The sequence below is a fragment of the Ostrinia nubilalis genome, chromosome 30, assembly GCF_963855985.1.
Source record: "Ostrinia nubilalis chromosome 30, ilOstNubi1.1, whole genome shotgun sequence".
NCBI lineage: Eukaryota > Metazoa > Arthropoda > Insecta > Lepidoptera > Crambidae > Ostrinia > Ostrinia nubilalis.
In genome coordinates, this window is record NC_087117.1 from 3,123,338 (window position 1) to 3,144,840 (window position 21,503).

The 21,503-nt window shown below is 40.5% G+C and overlaps 2 protein-coding genes across 2 annotated transcripts; one reads left to right on the top strand and one right to left on the bottom strand.

The window, feature by feature from the left end:
• The first annotated feature begins 750 nt into the window (after positions 1-750).
• LOC135086189 (phenoloxidase-activating factor 2-like) lies at positions 751-13,175 on the top strand. The gene is made up of 8 exons (XM_063980991.1): positions 751-928; positions 4,179-4,299; positions 6,419-6,527; positions 7,754-7,854; positions 10,270-10,487; positions 10,714-10,895; positions 11,915-12,082; positions 12,769-13,175. Exons 1-8 carry the CDS (start codon positions 868-870, stop codon positions 12,928-12,930), a joined length of 1,122 nt encoding a protein of 373 aa, XP_063837061.1. The 5' UTR covers positions 751-867; the 3' UTR covers positions 12,931-13,175.
• Positions 13,176-13,957: 782 nt separating this feature from the next.
• Positions 13,958-20,730, bottom strand: LOC135085855 (phenoloxidase-activating factor 2-like). The gene is made up of 9 exons (XM_063980640.1): positions 20,649-20,730; positions 19,613-19,675; positions 18,628-18,748; positions 17,978-18,053; positions 17,238-17,365; positions 16,778-16,983; positions 15,610-15,791; positions 14,753-14,920; positions 13,958-14,176 (listed from the first exon to the last, which is right to left on the bottom strand). The coding sequence occupies exons 2-9, from the start codon at positions 19,671-19,673 to the stop codon at positions 14,024-14,026; spliced, it is 1,095 nt and encodes a 364-aa protein (XP_063836710.1). The 5' UTR covers positions 19,674-19,675; positions 20,649-20,730; the 3' UTR covers positions 13,958-14,023.
• Between the last annotated feature and the right edge of the window lie 773 nt (positions 20,731-21,503).

Here is a 21,503-nt window from a genome sequence, read left to right on the forward strand (position 1 = left end):
GGAGAGGGTCTAGCTAAATCTCACGATATCTCACTAAGAGAGGAGGGAGTCAGATATCTCACTAAGGGGGAAGGAGGTTGAGCCAAATCTTACGATATCTCACTGAGGAGGGATGGGGTCTAAAACTCACCAAAAGCACCTCACTCAATTAATGGACAATATCAATATCTTATATAGTCAATATCTTATTAGCATAGCATAATAATGGGTATTTTGCTACTACTCTAATAATTTAACACTACAAGGAAAAGAGCTGAAAACATACTTAGTTATGCTGGATTTCTATATTCAATCCTAATCCAAATTATACGGATTTGGATTGTCAACTGTCAAATTTTAATTGTTTTTGGCCAAAATAACTGCGGTTTTTGATGTTTTTACATTTTTATATTGTTTATAAGACTATTTAAACAATATTAAAGTGTAAATGCATCGAAAATTTTGGAAATATAATCTATAACGGAATTCAATTTGACAGTTGTAATCCGGATTTGGACAAGGATTGAATATGGGAATCGGGCGTTAATGTACAGACGACAGCACATCAGACTATACATTTTCGTTGCAAAGTCGCTTTTATCGCAACTACGTAAGATACCACAATGTTTACGTTGACGTGCTGTCGACTGTGCCTACCTACTTGTAATAATACCTAACTAGTGATAAAACCTTACAAAATAACAAGTACGAGTAGGTATTTAGATAAAATTGTACCTATACATTTTGTTGGATTTAATATAACAACGTAGGTAGAAGTGCCTTGCTATTGTATTTCCCTATAAATACATTATTATCAATTATTTAAAATGAAATTACTCTCGGTTGGAGAGGTCGTGTTTTAGAATATTTTCCTTGTTTTAATTCATTATGTGGAGAGAACAATGCATTTTGTTGTTCACTTATTTTGGTGCAATATGGGCTCAATTAAGTAAGTACTTTCTTTTTTCATAAAATATTTTGAAAGTTAGTCTTGAAGTGCTTTTTACTAACTGATAATCCCACGGATTAGCAAGCTGAAGTGGCCATGGGCACAAAATATAACAGAAGACAAACTCCATACTAAACGCGCTCGAGTCACGCACACATAGACACCGCTCTAGCAAGACTGAGCCCCGATTACGGTAACTTTTAACGTCTACAATCCAGACGCGTTTCTGATTCTGCAATACGATTGGTCAAAACAGCTGACGTACGCTGTTGAACGACCAATCGTATCGCAGAATCGAGAAGCGTGTCTGGATTGTTGACGTTAAAAATTACCGTAATCGGGGTTCTGTCTTGGACGAATGCGAGCGCGACGTGTGGCGCGACAGACGTTCGTCACACGTTCGCTGTGGTTCGCTTGAGTCACGCGCCGGTCAACCGCCTGTGATATTATTTTGTTTTGCGAAATTGACGAAAATGAGTGAACAGAAAAAGTCGTATTATAATTGTTCGGTATTTGGTTGCTTAAACTCATCATTAAATACCGAATTTTCATTTTTTAAATTACCAGTTGATTCGGGGAGGTAAGTAAGTTATAAAGCCAACTCAATTATTAGGAATATCGAATTGTTTTAGAGAGGTTTTAGGAATTATTGGATAACTAGCTTTTGCCCGCGGCTTCACCCGCGTGAAATTTAGTTTGTCACAGATCGTCATAAATTATAGCCTATATGTTATTCAGGGTTATAAACAATAATACTGTAAAGTTACATCAAAATCCGTTCAGTAGTTTTTGCGTGAAAGAGCAACAAACATCCAGACATCCAAACTTTCGCATTTATAATATTAGTTGGATTGTATAATAGTGTCAACCACTCAACTAAATACTACTTCCTTCTCGTGTATTTGTTTGCAAACTATTACTATAATAACGTACTAAATATAAATAAGTATACGTGGATATCTGTTATTGTCTTTCTTGCATAGTATTAAGAGTAACATTTTTCTATCATAACGAAATAAACGCAACACATGACAAGACAACCCTAGCGCGACGGCCGAGCGTGCGAGCGAGAGAGGTATGCAAAGCGAGGTACATACATGAGTTTACCTTCTGTTATATTTTGTGCCATGGGCAGGGCACATAGTAATCATAATCATAATCATTTATTGCTTCATAAGTGTACATAGGTGGTGATCTTAAACTTAGTCTCAACTTATGACCCTGTAAAGGTAGAGTGCATTACCGCAGCAAAATTTTTATAAATGTTGTGCTTTAGAGAGTCGAGAGTATAGCAGATAATTAGTCCATCGTGAGCAGAAATTTGTCCACTAATAGCAAAATTCGTTCAAATTATACTTTTAAAGTTATTAGGAAAAAACAGATTTTGCTGGGGTAACGTTTCAAACATTACCCTGGCAAAATTTTTTTTTGAAAGTCGTTCTGTCCCGGAAAACCAAATACATTGATAGATAGCTTTTGTTGCGTAGTGATTTGTCCACGAATAGCAAAATTTGTTCGTGTTCCGGTACTTCCGGTTCTCAAGTTATTCAGAATTTTGCTGGGGTAATGTTTTGTGATGTCCCAGATCTCGTAAATGGCTCAACGCAGAATTTTGAAAAAAATACCAATGATAGACCTTGATACGTCCAAATTAGTTCAAACATTAGTCATTAATTTGAATGATAAACACCAGTGTAATTATATGATTTCGAAAATCAGATAAAACGGATTTGTGAGTAAACCAGTACTCTTACAATCGAATAAAAAGGTGTAGCATGTACCCTTGGTACACCTTTATAACCACAGTAAGTAAATATAAATGATGTGGCTTTGCGCAAAAGAGAGATTTCAAGAGATTTAATTTATTTTAAGTCTTACTTTCGTGGCCGAATACGCAATTCCCTTATAACAAGGGAACATGGCATACAATGGACAAATTAAAATGTTCCTTGAATAAGCTATCCTGTTAATTTCAGCTTTATATTACGATTTATAAGAAAGTTATCGAACTGCAAAAAAATATCAGGAATTCTTCTATAAGTCGACCAAATTATAAAGGTCACAAAAAAGCGACCGTTCCATACATAAGGCTTGCCATCTTAAATGAACGGTATAATATCGAGGTTTCGTCAGTACAGTTGCGAACAAAGGTGTTGTGTTGAGTTGAGAGGTCAGATTATTGAAATAATAAAACGATCATTTTATTTTTTTAAACACATTTTTAAAATAATTTACATTACAGATAATGAGAGGATGACATTGCAAGGTGGTGCCAGTCCAGTCTTAAATCCGTTGATATATGCTGCGTACTATATACAAGTTTTGGGATGAAAAAACAGCACTATCATCAAGAAACATTTATTTACTATCCATATTACTACAAATAACCACCAATATTCTTTAAAATAAAACACCGAAAATAATAAAAATTATCAGCCGGTGCGTAGACGCCTGTCAACGGTCTGAAATTTTGCATATTACTGTTAAATCTGTGCAGCCTGTAGCGATTCTATACTGTGTAACACAATCTGTAGTATTTGGGCTAACTTTATATTAAAAAAACTTTTGAAAATAGTTTTTGGTTTCTCCCCCATATTTTTGTTTTGGTCAACGTATCTATAAATGCACAATGCCAAGAAAAGGGTTAACTTTCCCCCGGGACAAACTTGACCTTTACTAGTTGGGTTTTTATTGGCGGTCAAGCTGTAGATCCTGGCTACACAGGAGTTGCAGCGTGGGAACGAGAGGTGGGAATAGTCCGTCTTACCTCTAACTGCCGGAACACAACAATGCTGTTAACATTGTTTTTATGGCAACAAACTTCGACCTTCGTACCAACCATCAGAATCAAAGCAAGTCCTACCTCTGCTTGACTTACTCACTTGACTTAAGGTCCTATATCCCCTAGATGGGGCGGAGGACGTCCACAAAGTTCGGTCTTGAGCTTCGCGTTTGATCTCTCTCCAAGTCTGGTTTTAGTGTCACACGGACTGTCAGTGCGGATCGTGAGCCGATCTGTATGAACTGCTAGGGAGCGGAGCGGTTCCTCCGGACCGCATTACTCTAAAACGCTCCCTAGAAGTTCATATAGATTGGCCGTGCGGAGCGGGTCCGCATCGGCCGGTCCGCGGGACACTAAAACCAGCCCAAGTCTTGCGATTTACTTCGTCTCGTCTGCTACAGGCCACTTCTGCGGAGTATCTTATTTCTAAGGTATTTTTGATGCGATCTTCTGTATTTTTCTTCCAAGGTCCTGCGTGTGCACTTAAAAATGGCGACTTAGGTGTGTGCATCTCTTACGAGCGGTGCGATGCTGCCACGAACACAATCATCGGAGATCAGTCGAACATCATCAAGCCAGGATATGAGCAGTAAGTACAGATAAAGGACGAAGCACACTTATATCAACCCGGACGGAGAGGGATCATAACCGTATCAACTCGAGGCGGTCAGTATTCTTTGTATGAAACTGTACGGCAACGCTCAATTGTCCGCACCGTAACGTAACGGTCTCGCGGCGAAAGGCGATACGGTGTTGATCCCTTTCCGAGTTGCTAAGTGTGCTTTGACCTTAAATCCGTACTAATATTATTTAAATGCAAAAGTAAAGACAGAAGAATATACCTACATACATTTTTCACTTACTTTTTACCAACAAATACCATTAAAGGTTTTTATTTACAACTAGCTTTTTCCCGCGGTTTCACCCGCGTGAAATTTAGTTTGTCACGTCATAAATTATAGCTTAAATGTTATTCTGGGTTATAAACAATGATACTATAAAGTTTGGGTGCGTGACAGTTTATATAAGTTTATATGATATAAATTCATTTCAATAACGTTCATATTGTATAATAAACGTATGTTATAATAACACTTGATATAATTTTTTAACATAAAATGTTTACTTCATATAATAAATCATTTCTAATAATGTCATTTCAGATACCAATCAAAACGCATAAAGACATTTGATATAAACCTTACTTAATCTAAGACTCATTTGATGTAATTTTTCATTAATATAAATAATATTTCATATAACCATTACATAAAATAAATATTATTTGTTATAACGACTATTTGGTATAAGTACTCTATAATTGATATAATTTCTGATAGATATAACTTTTAGTATGTTCTTCTTTAGCTTGACTTATAAATGACTTTAGTGACAAAAACGAATCGCCGTAAAACCGACTCCACGTAGTCTTGTCTGCCCTACCCCTAGAGTGTAATTTAGAAGCGCGTAGGCACGGAGGGGCGAGGCGGCCCGCGGGCTGAGGAGCAGGTGGCTGGAAGCGAGGCGCCGCGGCTGAGGCTGGCCGGCGAAGCCGGCCAGCAAGCCGAAGACGCGGTGTCGAGCGAAAGCCATCTGCGACGATTAGCACGCGAGGGACCGCCAGAGCCCCGCAGTGCCGGAGCCGTGACAGAAGTCTAAAGTTTTTAGTCAAATTTGCATGCTGCATGCCTGCTTGCTTGCCTGCCTGCTTGCCTGCTTGCTTGCTTGCTTGCCTGCTTGCTTGGCTACTTGCTTGCCTGCTTGCTAGCTTGCTTGCTTGCTAGCTTGCTTGCTAGCTTGCTTGCTAGCTTGCTTGCTAGCTTGCTTGCCTGCATGCTAGCTTGCTTGCCTGCTTGCTTGCCTGCATGCTAGCTTGCTTGCTAGCTTGCTTGCTTGTTCGCTTGCTTGCTTGCTCGTTTGCTAGCTTGCTTGTTTGCTTGCTTGCTTGCTGCATGCAATGCTTATTATAACAATTGAACTTTATATAAAATTATTATTATTGTTATATGATTTAAGTTTTATAGGAAAATAATTTTATCTCATTTGATTGTTCGACATTTTATTTTTATATGATTTGAATGTTATTTGTTTTAAATAGTATACATTGTAAGTTTTATAGAAAATATTCATTATATCAAACCATTTTATATCAGTTGTTAGTTATTTGTCTTAAAATTATTCGTTTTAAAATTATATTATTCGTTTATTATAGTAAATAATTATTATATTAAATGATTTTATATAATTTGATGTTATATCCTCTAAGTATTATATGATATGTAGTTATATCATACATTACACACCCATAAAGTTTCATCAACATCCGTTCAGTAGTTTTTGCGTGAAAGTGTAACAAACATCCAGACATCCAAACTTTCGCATTTATAATATTAGAAAGAAAGAAAAACTGTTTATTTGGCACCAAGAATGTTTATTAGTAAGATTCTGGTAAATACAGCTTTTAAGATTTTATTTTTAATATAAAATTATTTTTTATCTTTTCAAAATAAATGACCTACACAGCTTTGTGTGTCGTACGGAACCCTTCGTGCACGAGTCCTACTCGCACTTGGCTGGTTTTTTAGATACATTCTCGGCGACAGCCGTGGTGTAATTTTCTATGGAAGTCGCAACTTCTCAATTCCCCACTAAAAGTGATTTTTGTAAAAGCCTTAATTGCTAATAAAAAACCGCTATTCTGTTTACAGAAATCTGATCCAGTGTCCTCAGCCTCAAGTATGCTGTTCGTTCACAAACAACTGGACAACAACAACAACAACAACAACAACAACAACAACGGGAACTGACAGCGTCGAGGTACGTAATTTTTATTCCCCCGTATCTATCAGCACGTCAGGGGCCGGCTCTTCCTGAAAAATAACCCTAGATACGCCAAGGTGGACACCAAAATTATTGATCTGCGATTATTTTTAATCGACTCCAGCAACGAGGTTTTAATTCGAGTTAGAAACTTAGCACTACAGTCATGAGATCTGATCTTAGGGGTGGAGTTTCGCAAAATCCTTTCTTAGCGGATGCCTACGTCATAACATCTACCTGCATGCCAAATTTCAGCCCGATCCGTCCAGTGGTTTGGGCTGTGCGTTGATAGATCACTATGTCAGTCAGTCAGTCAGTTACCTTTAAGTTATATGTATATTTAGATTAGATAGCAGACTATCAACTCGGAAAGGGATCAACACCGTATCGCATTTCGCGAGCTGTCAAAAGCGAGGCGAGGCGTTTACGTTACGGTGCAATAAGTGTGCGTTGCAGTATGGAGTTTCATACAAAGAATACTGACCGCCTCAAGTTGATACGGTTACGATCCCTTTCCGGGTTGATAAGTGTGCTACGTCCTTTATAGCTTGTCTTAGCCACATTTATTATTTTAATGAAAATCTGTCAAACATTTTATTTTCTGTTATAACTTCTTCATCATCATCATCATAATTTTCAGCCATAGAACGTCCACTGCTGAACATAGGCCTCCCCCTTGGACGAATAAACCACGTTTATTCGTCCAAGGCCTCCCCCAATGATTTCCACAATGGCCGGTTGGTGGCGGCCTGCATCCAGCGCCTTCCCTCTACCTTGTGGGTGGACGTCCTACGCTGCGCTTTCCGGTACGAGGCCTCCACTCATCATCATCTCAGCCGTAGGACGTCCACTGCTGAACATAGGCCTCCCCCAATGCTTTCCATGTTGCCCGGTTGGCTATTTTATAACTTCTTCATCATCATCATCAACAGCCCTTTACAGTCCACTGCTGGACTATGAGCCTCCTCCACTATAGTAGAGGGTTTTGCCATAATCCCCACGCTTGGCAGGCGGATTGGAGATCGCAGTTTAAAAGATTTATGTTTGTCAGAGAGCGTTGCTGCCCGTTCTCTGTTTGATGTGTAGTCCCTAAGTCGCCTCTTACGACACCCGCGGGAAGAGTAGGGGTTGGTGACAAATTTATTCTACTCTGCCGTCACCACACGGCCGTATATATATTTATAACTTCTTAGCTATTTTATATTTTAAATTTTATTTTACAGAAATGTGGCGTCCAAAAACGCGCGAAAGTTTCGAACTTCCATAAAACTATGACTGACGAAGCAGAACCCGGCGAGTTTCCCTGGGCTGTCAACTTGATGATGTGAGTATAAAAGTCGGAGGCGACGTACAGAAAAGCGTAGCGTAGGACGTCCACCGACAAGGTGGACTGACGACCTCATAAAGGTAACCGGAAGGCGCTGGACGCAGGCTGCTACTAACCGGCCATTATGGAAATCATTGGGGGAGGCCTATGTTCAGCAGTGGACGTCCTGTGGCTGATATTGTACGTGGCATCCGCTCCAGATCCTTGCTTCCCCATCGGCCAGCAATGGATTCCCAAGTAGCATTCGGGGTTCTATATAGTATGTCTAGTCGTTCACATGTACTCCACAAGCTGTGTATGTCAGCTGTATACGAGATGTATAGCTTGCTATAATGCTTTTATAGAACCAGTTTGGGCACAAATTAGACAGCCTTAAGTTCACTATGGCTGTACATTAGCAGTATAATAGCATTATAATAGCAGTTTAAGTAGTAACATCGGACTTAAGGCTGACTTACGGCACTATATGGGACGCAGTGTGAACCATACAACGTACGTGAGTGTAATAAAGAGTAACAAGTGGCTAAATGCTCAGCTTTCAAAGTTATAAAGTCCGACAAAAGTACTCCAATGCTACATAAAGTTCACGTGTGTCCTAAATTATTTCCACATTTTAATATTAGTTTGGTATTTGTACGTGAGTGCCAAGAGGGAAACAAATCGGGCGGATAATCATTTATGCAAATAATAACACGGGTTTTAAATACTTAATAATGTTAATGCCATTGGGAATGCAACTTTATCGTGAAATGTATACATATTTACAGCTAAAATATTTACGCGCCTCTGTAAAAACGCGATATTCATTTTAAAATATTTAAAACTGGCTGAGAGGAAATCTACAATTTTCAGTTTTTGATATTGTATTGGCATAATAATTATATTACGGTAATTAATTATAACATGAAACCAAAACTCAATCGCTCTATCTGCGAATTTTGTGATAAATCTGCATTAATTTTGGAGATTTATTTGGTAAATATTTTAGGTTATGTAGAACAAAATGGTGGAAATGAAATACGGCTATGTGAACTGTTATAACCCCAATTTAATGCGGTGAGCGTATATTAGGTTCACATGTGTTCTGTTAGAATGCTGTTATCTATATGAAATTCCACATTTGTACCACTACAGCGCTAATGTCTATAAATTTATTCTAATGTGAACTTATGTACAGCTTTAAGATGTACCTAGTTCAGGTCAATTGTGTATCTATAATTCTTTCAAATACTGAAATTTTAGAAATCCGCAATAAAAATTATTAATGTCCGTTAAATCGCCTAGACCAGGTACTAATAGTCAAGTATGAATACCTAAAGCATCAGACGGTAGTGTTCCCGGTTTAAATTCGTTTATTATGCTTGACAATTTATTCAAAGCGGAATGAGGAATACGATTTTCAATAGCCCATGTTCTTATTTTTTTGCGAAAGGTTAAATAATTGTCCAAATCAAAATGGTGTTCACTATCACTAGAACTGCAATCATCATACTCTGATATCTGAATATTTTGAAAGGAAATTTCAGGTTCAGGCATAATATTTTCCTCTGCATCATGTACAGAACCACCATGAACAACTAAAAACAGGCTTGGGGAAATGTGTAATAGAATATCTTATTCACATTCATGTTCAGCTTAAAGCAAATAAGAGTAGTACTTGTGGACAAATAAACTGCTATTGATGTTAATGGACAACACATATAGTCCTTTTAACAGCCTACAGTGCACATGCGAACCATTGAAACACTTTTGTACAGATAGTAAAAAAAGGTTATTTTAATTATCACAAACAAGTCCTACTACAGCTACTAGCTGTATAACAGTCTAAAACAAGTAAACATAACAGCCTTTGGCTTTATAAATGACCACGTGTGTTCTATTAAAATGCTAGCTCTATAACATCGTACAAGTAGGCCGTTAAACAGCGGTTGCCGTATCTCTACCCTCCTATAATGCTCTTAGTCAGACGGCTGACTAAAGGATAGTTGTTAGAGTATTATAACACCAACAATCGTATTAAAGTATAACTCTACACTAGTCTACACTCCTATAAGTCCCTTAGACAGGTATAGGTGTAATTAATTGCAATAATACAGCTTATACATCACGAGTGAACTGTACTAATGCTTTAAGTACACATTGGAACTAAATGTGAACTCTTAAATGGAGTAAAATGCTACTTGGGTTTTGTTTTAACTGAAAAGCGCTGCGTAGGACGTCCACCCATAAGGTGAACCGATGATTTCATAAAAGTAGCAGGAAAGCTGGTAATTGTGGAAATCATTGGGGGAGGCCTATGTACAGCAATGGACGGAAGGTGCTGGATGCAGGCCGCTACCAACCGGTCATTATGGAATCATTGGGGGAGGCCTATGGCTGAAATGATGATGATGTTGTTGAATTTCGTTTCAGCGTAAACAATATTTTAGCGACTGCAGCTAAATACAAGTATGTAGGAACTGGATCACTCATCCACGAGCGGGTGGTTTTGACAGCAGCTCATGTATTATTTGGCAAGAATCCGGATAATTTAATCGCTGTCATCGGGGAACATGACCAGAAGAAGAAGGTGATGGAGAAAAGATCGAAGACGGTCCAATATTGCACCATACACGAACAATATGACGGAAGTGAGTGGTTTTACAATAAGTTGTTTTGTTTTTTTTTTGTACTTACTATATTTCTAGCGCTTAAGGCTAAGAACTCATGGCGCGATTTTCACCCGCGCCCGCGGCGGTTGCGGGCCCTCAGCTTCTGTAGAATGCAGATACTTATGTAAAAACTAATGCACAACTCACGACGCGGTTTTCGACCGCAGCGGGCGCGGTTGTAATCGGTTCTATTTAAATTTTGCAGCTAACGGCGACTACAACTTCGGACTGATCTTCCTAACAGAATCGGCACTTAAAGACAATCTTCCCAGCGCTGGGACTGTGTGCCTTCCCCCAGCAGACTACGCGCCCCCTGCTGGGACTCGCTGCGTGTTCGCCGGGTGGGGGGTTGATTATCATTTGGAAAATCAGAACCAGCTGGTAAAGGTTAGTTAAATAGCATCTGACTTCGAAAAACTTTTTTTTCTGATATTTAACCACTTGCCATTTGACATCTGTCAAATTTGACCATTGGTTATTTTAACTACGAATCAAAAAACCGGGCCTAACTTAGCTATAAACTAACCTAACCTAACAGGACTTTTCCCACTTCTGTTTTCTGCCTATTTATTTATTTATTTCCAAGCCTATTTTAACCTATTATAAGCCTATTTTTACAGACAATCCAATACAATAGACAAGCGAAAAAGATAGGAACGTAACAATAGTAACATAAATTAAATGGAAAAATACAAATTAAACCTAATAATAAAATGAATAAAAAAGTGTCATCTTTTATCGATTAATAATTAAAGGTTATACTTATCTTTTTATTGGTATTCTTAATAGACTACTGTGCACTAATAACTCACTAGTGAAAGCGTCCCACTTGACTGTACCCTAATGCAGTGGTTCCCAAAGTTGTCTGGGCTACGACTCATCTAATACAAGTTCCCAAACTCGGGAGCCACCTATAGGAATTTTCGCCCGCTGCCCAGCGCGGTTGGATGGTTAGGGTGGTGTGTCGTTCTACAGGCAGGGCCCACTCAATGTTCGATCATAGTTTGGGAAACCCTGCCCTAATGTTTTAAAATTCATATTATTTTATTATTCATATTATTTTACAATTCATATTATTTATTAGTCGGCCGTTTGGTGTAGTGGTAGTCGGCCGTTTGGTGTAGTGGTAGTCGGCCGTTTGGTGTAGTGGTTCGAAACGGACTACTATTCCGGAGGTAGCGGGTTCGATTCCCGCACAGTACAAACATTTGTGTGCATGAACATATTTGTTTGTATTGGACTGGGTGTTTGTTTTCTATGTATAATAAGTATTTATTTACAAAAAAAAAGTATTTAAGTATGTTTATATCCGTTGTCTAGTACCCATAGTACAAGCTTTGCTTAGTTTGGGACTAGAAGCGCAGTGTAAAATGTCCAAGGATATTTATTTATTTATTTATTCACAGGTTGATGTGCCGATGATGGGTCATGCTGAGTGCGAGCGAAGATTCCAGCAAGCCCCTACGCTGGGACCAGGGTTCCGATTCCTCCCCTCCCTCACCTGTGCAGGGGGGGAGGGGACCCGCAACCTCTGCGGGGGAGCGGGGGGTTCACCCCTAGTGTGCCCCATGGAGGTAAAAACTTTATTTACTAAACGTTCAAAAGTTTCTTCAATACCAATCATGACAAAGATATTTATTTAATTTTTAGCGTTAAGAGTCGCATCTCAAACTAATTTGATAATTATAAATAACTTGAAAAAATCGAACTGCCTTAGGCGGGAATTGAACCCACGACTTTCCGCTTGCCGGGCGACTGCTCTGCGCGAATATAGTGTTGTGTATATGACGGCTATTGAGTTCGTTTCAGTTTCAGCCAACTGACGTCCACTGCTGGACAAAGGCCTCCCTCAAAGATTTTCATAACTACCGGTCCTGAACTGCCCGCATTCAGGTACTTCCCGCGACCTTCACCAGATCGTCGGTCTACATAGTAGGGGGTACCCCTGTCCAAACTACGTCTTCCGGCCCGTGGTCGCCACTCAAGAACTTTTCTGCCCCAGCGGCCATCAGCTCTACGAGCTATGTGCCCCGCCCACTGCCACTTGATTTTAGTGATTCTGCGGGCTATGTCGGTAATTCTGGTTTTCCTATGGATCTCCTCATTTCTGTTTCGATCACGTAGCTGCGTAGGGATCAATCAATTTGCAACAAGAAGTAGAATCATTCAGTTTTTAAGGATGGCGTATGTCTAGTCCTCACGTCCATAGTCAAGCTTGGCTCAGCTCAATGTGTTTGATTTTTGGAATTCTTTGTTCCAGGGTCAGCCAGGCCGTTTCTTCCAGATTGGTATCGTGACCTGGACAACTGATTGCGGCAAAGACGGCGCCCCAATGGCCTTCGCAAACGTGGCTGCAGTCAGGCCCTGGCTTGATGAACAGCTGGACAACTTTGTGAAAGAATTAAGCATAGGAATGAATTAGATATACTGAAAAAACTATCACAATACTGATTTTTCCAAATGCGTCGACATCTTTGGGAGTTGTAAAGATTTTGAAGATTTTTTGTCTTTATTATAACAAAATCTCGAGTTATAAGGAATCATTAATTGGAAACCTGTTTATTTAGTTTTAAGCTTAATTCATTACTATATTCATAGCTACTATTCTCTCTCTTCCACATAATAATGTTGCCAATGTGTCAAATACACGAGCTGATTGTAAATGATCTTACGAGTTTTATTTTTTTTATAAAAAACTACTGGGTGACTACCTACTAGGAAAGGATAAAATTTTTTTATCCACAAGTAGTCACAGTCATGTCTTGTGATACTTAATCTGTCATGATTCGTAATAAGTATTACTAAAGGTTCAGTCAAACCAACGCGATCACACGCGATCAGCCGGCGTGCAGCGATAGCGATCAGGCTGAACCTAAACAGATGCGGCGGGGCCCAGTAGTCCAGTTAATGGCATCTGTGAAAAAAAAATCCCAGTAGTTCCATCTTGAGACAACTTCACTGGGAATACACGCAACCTTTATACTGGTTGGGTTTCATTTGATGTCAAGCTGTAGATCCTGGGCACACAGGAGTTGCAATGGATGGAAAAGAGAGTCCTGTTTTTGGTCAGTGTTTCAGCCAAATGACGTCCACTGCTGTACAAAGGCCTGCCCCAAGGATTTCCTCAACGACCGGTCCTGCGCCGCCCGCATCCAGATTCCAGATGCTTCCCGCGACATTCACCAGATCTAGTTTAAGCAATTTATAGGTTTTTTGTTATCTACGAGTATAATTATATAAAAGCGAAAGGTCACTGATGATTGGCTGACTGACTGACTCACTCACTCATCACGATATATCAGAAACTACAAGTGCTATGAGTCTCAAATTTTGCATTGGGGTTCCTCTTAGAACGTAGGTGCTCACTAAGAACGGATTTTACGAAACTCCACCCCTAAGAGCGTAAAACGGAAGTCGCGGGCGGCCGCTAGTTGTAATGAAACACAAAATTGCAAAGAATATAAGATTTCTATTATTCATTTGTTATGCCATTAAAATTTTCTGTAATTTTAGTATCAGTTAATATAAAAGCTTCGATTAGCCAACTGCTGGTCTATCCAAGAGCGGACCTTGGAGACGTCGGCGAAGACGGTTGGTGACCCATTGATGCCGCACCCAGAAGTCACCCAGGTGACTATCCCGATCTGAACGTAGCGCTCCGGATAGTCCTGGAAGAATAATAAATAATACATATTTCATAAGGAGAATCTTGGAGAGCACGTGTGGTTGTGATCCCCAGTCGATGAAGCGTCATGATGCCGTGCCCATCGTGCCCAAACAACTGCACGCACTGACAACGCCACTCTTGTATCAGAGTTTTGGGCTGGCTCTATGTAGTTTTGTTGTTGACAGGACAAGAAAAAGAAGATCCGCAACCGAACTAAAGTTGCTGACATAGCCATAGATTTTAGCTAGCTGATGTGGCAATGGGCAGGACAAAGTACGCAGAACTGACGGTCGAAAGGCAGCAAGGTTCTGGAGTGGAGGCCACGTAGTGCGTACCGGAAAGTGTGTAGGACGTCCACTCCAAAAGGTGGACCGACGACCTCATAAAGGTAGCACGAAGGCGCTGGAAGCTGGCCGCTACCAACCAGTCATTATAGAAATCATTGGGCTTCCTATGTTCAGCGGTGGACCGAAGAGGATACCGAGTGAAACTCGGTTCCACCTTCAACCTGATCATCACTTCCCATCAGGTGAGATATAGGCCAAGAGTTTTCGCTGTGGATAAAAAAAATACTTACCTCCATCGGGCACACTAAGGGTGAACCTCCCCCTCCCCCACAGATGTCGCGCCCCACCTCCCCCCCTGCACAAGTGAGGGAGTCTAACAGCCTGAATCCAGGTCCCAGACTTGGGTCCTGCTGGAGTCTCTGCTCGCACGCTCCGTGAGCCATCATTGGAACAACAGTCTGTGGATAATAAGCGAAGATTAAGCCCGGTTTCCACCAAGGAACAGTGTGGAGCGAAGCAAAGAAGTTTTTTGAATGACCAATCAGATTATATTATTCCACTTCGGTGGAAATGGATCGAGCGGAGAGTTTTTCTACAGAATTTGACAGCGGCGGTGCGGTGCGGAGAAGAGCGGAGATGTGCGGAACGGTTCGGTGTTTCATAGATAGCAATACTCGTAGGCTGACAGCTGACAGCTCGCGCAGCTCACAGATCTCCTCTAGTCTCCGCTCCACCTTTGTGGAAACAGGACCTTATGGTTATTTTGTGGACCGAGAGGTGGGAATAGTCCCGTAATCAAATTACAACCCGCTCGAGTTAACTGCGCACCTGGCACCCGTGACGTCACGTCGCTCTGGTACGAATGGGGCAAACGAAACGGTGAGTGCGAGAGAGAGTCGCTATCAAGCCAATCGTCAAATAGCCAATAGGAGCAACCCAACCAGTGAAGGTCGAGTTTGTCCCAGGGAAAGTTAAACTGTCATAGGACCCGCAACGAAACAAAATTCGTCAGAAGAACATAGGAGTTCGAAAGGTTCGAAGACGGATGGACGTTTTTAATGAATGGATTTTGAAGTATTAATATTAATAATTATTTATACTAGACCTTACTAAGGAAACTTACCTTTTTCTTAAGTTAGTTACATACCTTGACCAATTGTTGCTGATTAATCAAGTTTGAGTCCACCCCCCATCCAGAAAAGACACAGCGAGTCCCAGCTGTGGGCACGTAGCCCGCAGGGGGTAGGCACACAGTCCCAACATGAGGCAGTCCGTCCGCTAGAGCTGATTTTCTCAGGAAGGCTAGTGCATAGTTGTAATCACCATTACCTGTAAATAAGATTTTTTCCTCCAGTTTCATAATGTTCCTTCTCAGAGACAGGCTAGAGTACCATCCCTATATTATAATAGTAAGACACGGGTCTTAACGCGACGTTTATTAATGAGTTACATTATGTACTCACGGCTTGACGTTTCGGCTGCGATACTGCAGCCGTGGTCACAAGCAGACTATTTTAATTGCAATGGAACGCGAAAGTTTAAAATCTTACATCCCTATATTGTTGACATTCCACCAGCTCGCACTAACGTTTCGCTAACTCTTTCATAATGCGAACAGCTAGGGACTGAAATTCGTTGCCTGCTGATGTCTTTCCAGAACACTATAATCCGGGCCTTTTCAAGGCGTAAATAGGCACTTTTATAGGGAAGGTACCATTTTTTTTAACATCGGGAAATGCTTTGCGCATACCACACTGTTCGATGGGAATGCGCCAGTGGGTTATGTGGGACTCTCCCCGGCTGCTGCTGCACTAAAGGCGGGGCCTACCCACTAAAACCCGACGGTGTCCACCGTAGCCCAATGAAACGGAGCCGCGAGTTATTGTCCTAGATCGGACATACGTCCGCAGCTCCGCCTCAGGCTAGAGGCTCGCTGAGCGAGCAACTCCGGCTTCGAGGGAACCCCCAATCCCCTCCTCCAGTTAAAGCAGGTACCAGCCTGGACTGCGTTACACTTAACCTGCGGATTGCGGTCAAATACCTGCCTTGTTCTGCATTAAAAATCTACTTAGATTGGGCAGTTTGGGCAATAAGGATGGGTAGCTTCTCTCAGCAATATAATTTATTGCTGTCCCGACTGTGCGACGGGCGCCTGCAGTGAGTGTGCGAGCGCGACAGGAACATAATTACGCGCGAGCGATAAGGATGGGTAGCTTAGGGTCATTGGACAAAATTCTACGTGCTCGCAGGCCTGACTATAAATGGTGCAATGTAAAATGTCCAAGGATATTTATATTTATTTTATTATAACTTACCTCTATTAAATTGAGGGTGAATGACCACTTCCGTGACTACCTTTCCTTTCTTCTTCATCACAGCCTTCTCCTGGTCGTGGTCTCCGGTGATGACCAGCAAAAGATTTGTGTCTTTTCCATACACAATGTGGGCCGCTGTTAAGACAACGCGCGTGTGGATCAGAGAGCCAGTGCCAGCATACTGGTATACTTTATCTATAGATCTCCTGAAAATCAAAGCTTTTATTAGTCAAAATAAGCTTTTTAACGGGAATTCCCACCTCTCGTTCCCACCGCTGCAACTCCTGTGTAGCCAGGATCTACAGCTTGACCGCCAATAAAAACCCAACCAGTGAAGGTCAAGTTTGTCTTGGGGAAAAGACTCCGCACGGAATAATCCCGTTCGGCTATCGTGGCTTCTATCAAATATATTGGTTGGTGAGCGTCATAAGCATCGAACTGCGAACTATCTTATACTTACATCATCAAGTCTACAACCCAGGGAAACTCGCCAGGGTCGGCCTCGTTGGTCCTTTGCTTGACATAGCCAGAGACGTCTACACGCCTTTGGACGCCACAACAAGTGCTTGAATTGGTACAGCGGTTCTCCTTGAACAGAAAGATTTTTTTATGGGACAGGAGGCAAATGAGTAGACGGATACCAGATGGTAACGATTCGAAGACGAAAGTTGCTTGTGCTAGAGGTACTGGAAGTGTCTGGAAGAGGGCATCGCATTACCGGTCGTTGTGGAGATCCTTGGGGTCCGAGGCCTTTGTCTAGCAGGGGACGTCATTTAGCTGAAACGCACGAAGTTTTTTCTTCTTCTTTGTCGCTAAACTCTTGCCAGAGTGGTCGTGATCGTCACATCCGGTCCAGTGGCAAGCCTCGCAATCCGTCGCCATTTCTCCCGCTGCAGCCTTTCTTGTGCACTCGTGGAGTGGACCATTGAGTGCGGTTTTGACCCTGGTCAGTCCAGCGCATGGGCGACCTGCCACGCACTCTTGTGCCCTTAACCTTCCCCTGCACGACAAGTCGTTCAGAGACAGAAGCGACGTCTCCACGTGTATTATATTATGGCCAAAGAAAGTGAGAATACGACTTTGGACGATGGAAGAAAGACAGTGTTTGATACTTAGTTCTTCGATGATTAAGACGTTGGTTCCATGTGTTTTACCCTCGTTTTAGCTTGTCTAATATAATTTAAGACCTGACAGACATACCTCGGTGGCAGCGCTTCGCATTTCGCTGCGCATATAGGCGCAGCAAACTTGCGGCTGTGGGCATTTGATCACGTCCCTGTAAAACGAGAGAGGATTTAGAACGGCACCCCGGATGATGACTGGATTTGAAGATGATAACTCATAAGCCATGATACTAATCGCGCCGTGTCATAGCATATCAGGGGTCAGGACCCCCTGAAAAAGAACCCAAGATACCATAGAAATATAGAGAGATGCCAACTAATGCGCTGAGTTCAAAACTCAGTGTTGCATTGGAAATTCACACACACAAAGTAATCAAAATAAAAACAATATGTCGCGAAGAGTGTGTCATGCACACATTAAATTCAGAGCTACTATTCGTAGGCACACGTTAAAAGTAATATACGTACCAGACCACTACATACGCAGTGACTTGTGATTGAATGAATTATGTTAGTGTGAATGTGCTCATTATCCACTGCGGTATCAGTACTCAACGTTCGAATAATCTTTATTACTACGCAAGCAATGTAAACTGTTTGACATTTGACATGTCGCGAGCAATGTGTTCTGTTTTTGGGCATACTGCTGCGACACCGGCCCCGCCCCCTTTTCACATCTCCCTTTAGTTTCTGTGATCTGTGGTCGTCACAGTTCGTAACACTTACCCATCATTCCGCGCGTTAATGATGTTAGAGCCATCTTCAATGATGGTGTTGGTGTTTGGATCGCATTGCTCTGTCTCCACACAACCCCCCAACCCACCCCCTTCCAGGATACAGGACGGACCTTGGAGAAAACAAGTAAAGCCCGGTCTGTGAGCACGTAGAATTTTGTCCAATGACCCCAGGCTACCCAGCGCTCGTCGCTAGGTCGCGACAGCAATATAATTAAGTACGCGCGAGCGATAAGGATGGGTAGCTTGAGGTCATTAGACAAAAATCTACGTGCTCACAGACCAGACTATAGAAGATTAGTTATAGAACTCTAAGACAATATACAGGGTGTTGATTACAATCCTCGCCATATTGCTATGATATATGGCGAGGATTGTAATCAACACCCTGTATGATGTCACACAGAAAATATCCACCAAAAAAAATTACAAACGAAAGTGGATTTTTTAGCGAATATTTTCCGTGTGACATCAACTGAATTGTGGCACCATCGAGCTACGTGGATTCCTCGTTTATCATGTCGGATAGCCTCTGAAGGAAGCCACGTAAAATAGGTAGTTTAAATCGTAATTTTTCTACGACTAACTAAAATTAAAGTTCGTTTTAAATATTTTTCGAACTCAATTTTTTTACTGATTCGTAATCAGAAAAACTATTTACCTAATAAACTCCCTAAATATGGCGAGGATTGAAATCAGCACCCTGTATACTTACTGAAGAATCTTTGTTTTTTGTTTGATTGATAGCGCTAATCTCGGGAACTACTGGTCAGATTTGAACAATTCTTTTTGTGTTGGATAACCCAATTTATCAAGGAAGGTTTTAAGCTACAAAATATCACCTTGCAGCCAATAGGGGAGCGGTAAAGAAAAATGTCGTAAAAAGGGGAAATATTATTCAAACTATTTTCACGCGTACGAAGTCGCTGGCGGAGCTGTTATACATAAAAAATTCTTAGAATAAAACAGTAACGTACTTGATTGAGCCCATATTATTTCGCTAGAACAGGCGACCAGCAGAATGGTGAGTGCCCACATCTCTGCGAAAGAAATACAAAAACATAAAAAAAACTGTTACAAACTTATTTTTGCAGTTAGTAGCAGCTACCGGAGACGGAATCGGACGACGGAGAGAGAATCTTAGTCTGAGATGCACTACCTAACTATGACAGTAACTATGATCACAGAATAATATTAAGTACTACGTACAGAAGGTTTTCTTCGCGAAGGTATTTAAAAAAAATTATTCTCAATGTCGTTACAATATGGTGTAATTTAACTTGTCTAGCAGCTACCGGAGACAGAATCTTAGTCTGAGATGCACTACCTAACTATGACAGTAACTATGATCACAGAATAATATTAAGTACTACGTACAGAAGGTTTTCTTCGCGAAGGTATTTAAAAAAAAATATTCTCAATGTCGTTACAATATGGTGTAATTTAACTTGTCTCAAGAGTCCAGCACCATTTTGATCGGTAGGTACTGCGCCGAAGCCATAGGGCTGATCGGTAAAATGATGTGTGACGTGAGGGGCGAAACTCCGGAAAATGGCGGAGGAAATACATGAAATAAGCATGAATTATATTTTGTGTTTCTATTAATATATCCACTCAAGAACTATCTTGCCCCAGCGGCCATCAGCTCAACGAGCTATGTGCCCCTCTCACAAATCAAGAGGTAATGGGCCTAAGTATACATATAGGTAACATAAATATGGCCTATTAATAACTTTAGTTTAAAACTCTCAAAGTGACACTTAAAAATTTTAAATTTTTAAATAATATCTTTTCCTACAGATAAAGAGTTGCAAATGTTTTTGAGTTTTTCGTTAACAGCTCAAAGTTTTTGTTTTACTTATCACTTACATTAAAATAAACTTTGAAATGTGACGTCACGAAATTTAGGGCCCCTCCCGCCCCCACACTTCGTCGACCCCCTTAAAGTATGACGTAATTTTATAGATGGCCTCTTAAAGGAAAGTTTAACAAATATTTCAATAGGTTACATACCTCCTCGCTTATCGTCCTCCGACTAAACTGGGAACATTAATTTAATATTATGGGTAATATGATATGCTATATTAATTAAATGTAAACAATTTTATCAGTATGGGTTAACCCAAGACTTAATAAACAAAACTGAGTCATACATGATGTCCAAGTAAATCTACAGGATGGAATTTTGTAATTCCACCTGGAGGGAAAGTACTCTTAATATTGTAGATAGAAAATTTTTCTCAAAGAAAACATTCCTTTATTTTTGAAAAGGAATAGAACTGCATTCAATGATTTCCAAAAATTTGCTTGCCACACCCGGGAATGGAACCAACTAAAATCTGTTATAAATTACACCCTGTATTTTTATTGCATCGATCATTAGGGTTCAGTATAAGGATGAAATCTCTCTAATAAATCAAACCATGAAATCTTAAATTATTTTAATTACCTATGTACCTATAGAAAATTTTATGGTATTATAGTGAATTTTCGAAAAAAAAAATCGAAAATCTTTGAATGCAGTTCTCTTTCTTTTAAAAAATAAAGGAATGTTTTCTTTCAGTAAAATTTTCTATCTACAGTATTAATACTTTCCCTCCTGGTGGCATTACAAAATTCTACCCGTATACTAATACTAGCTTTTGCCCGCGGCTCCACCCGCGTGAAATTTAGTTTGTCACAGATTGTCATAAATTATAGCCTATATTGTTAATCTGAGTTAAACAATAATACTGTAAAGTTTCTTCAAAATCCGTTCAGTAGTTTTTGCGTAAAAGAGTGACAAACATCCAGACATCCATACATCCAAACTTTCGCATTTATAATATTAGTAGGATAGATTTTTGAACACTCTGTGTCACCCTGTCA

Coding starts and splice junctions, on each gene's coding strand:
- LOC135086189 (XM_063980991.1), top strand. CDS start 868: ATGTGGAGAGAACAATGCATTTTGTTGTTCACTTATTTTGGTGCAATA. Junction 6,528..7,753: donor CGGGAACTGACAGCGTCGAG/GTACGTAATTTT, acceptor TTTATTTTACAG/AAATGTGGCGTCCAAAAACG. Junction 10,488..10,713: donor ACACGAACAATATGACGGAA/GTGAGTGGTTTT, acceptor TAAATTTTGCAG/CTAACGGCGACTACAACTTC.
- LOC135085855 (XM_063980640.1), bottom strand. CDS start 19,673: ATGTGGGCACTCACCATTCTGCTGGTCGCCTGTTCTAGCGAAATAATA. Junction 17,366..17,977: donor TGCGAAGCGCTGCCACCGAG/GTATGTCTGTCA, acceptor TTTCTGTTCAAG/GAGAACCGCTGTACCAATTC. Junction 16,984..17,237: donor TGGGTTGTAGACTTGATGAT/GTAAGTATAAGA, acceptor TTTGATTTTCAG/GAGATCTATAGATAAAGTAT.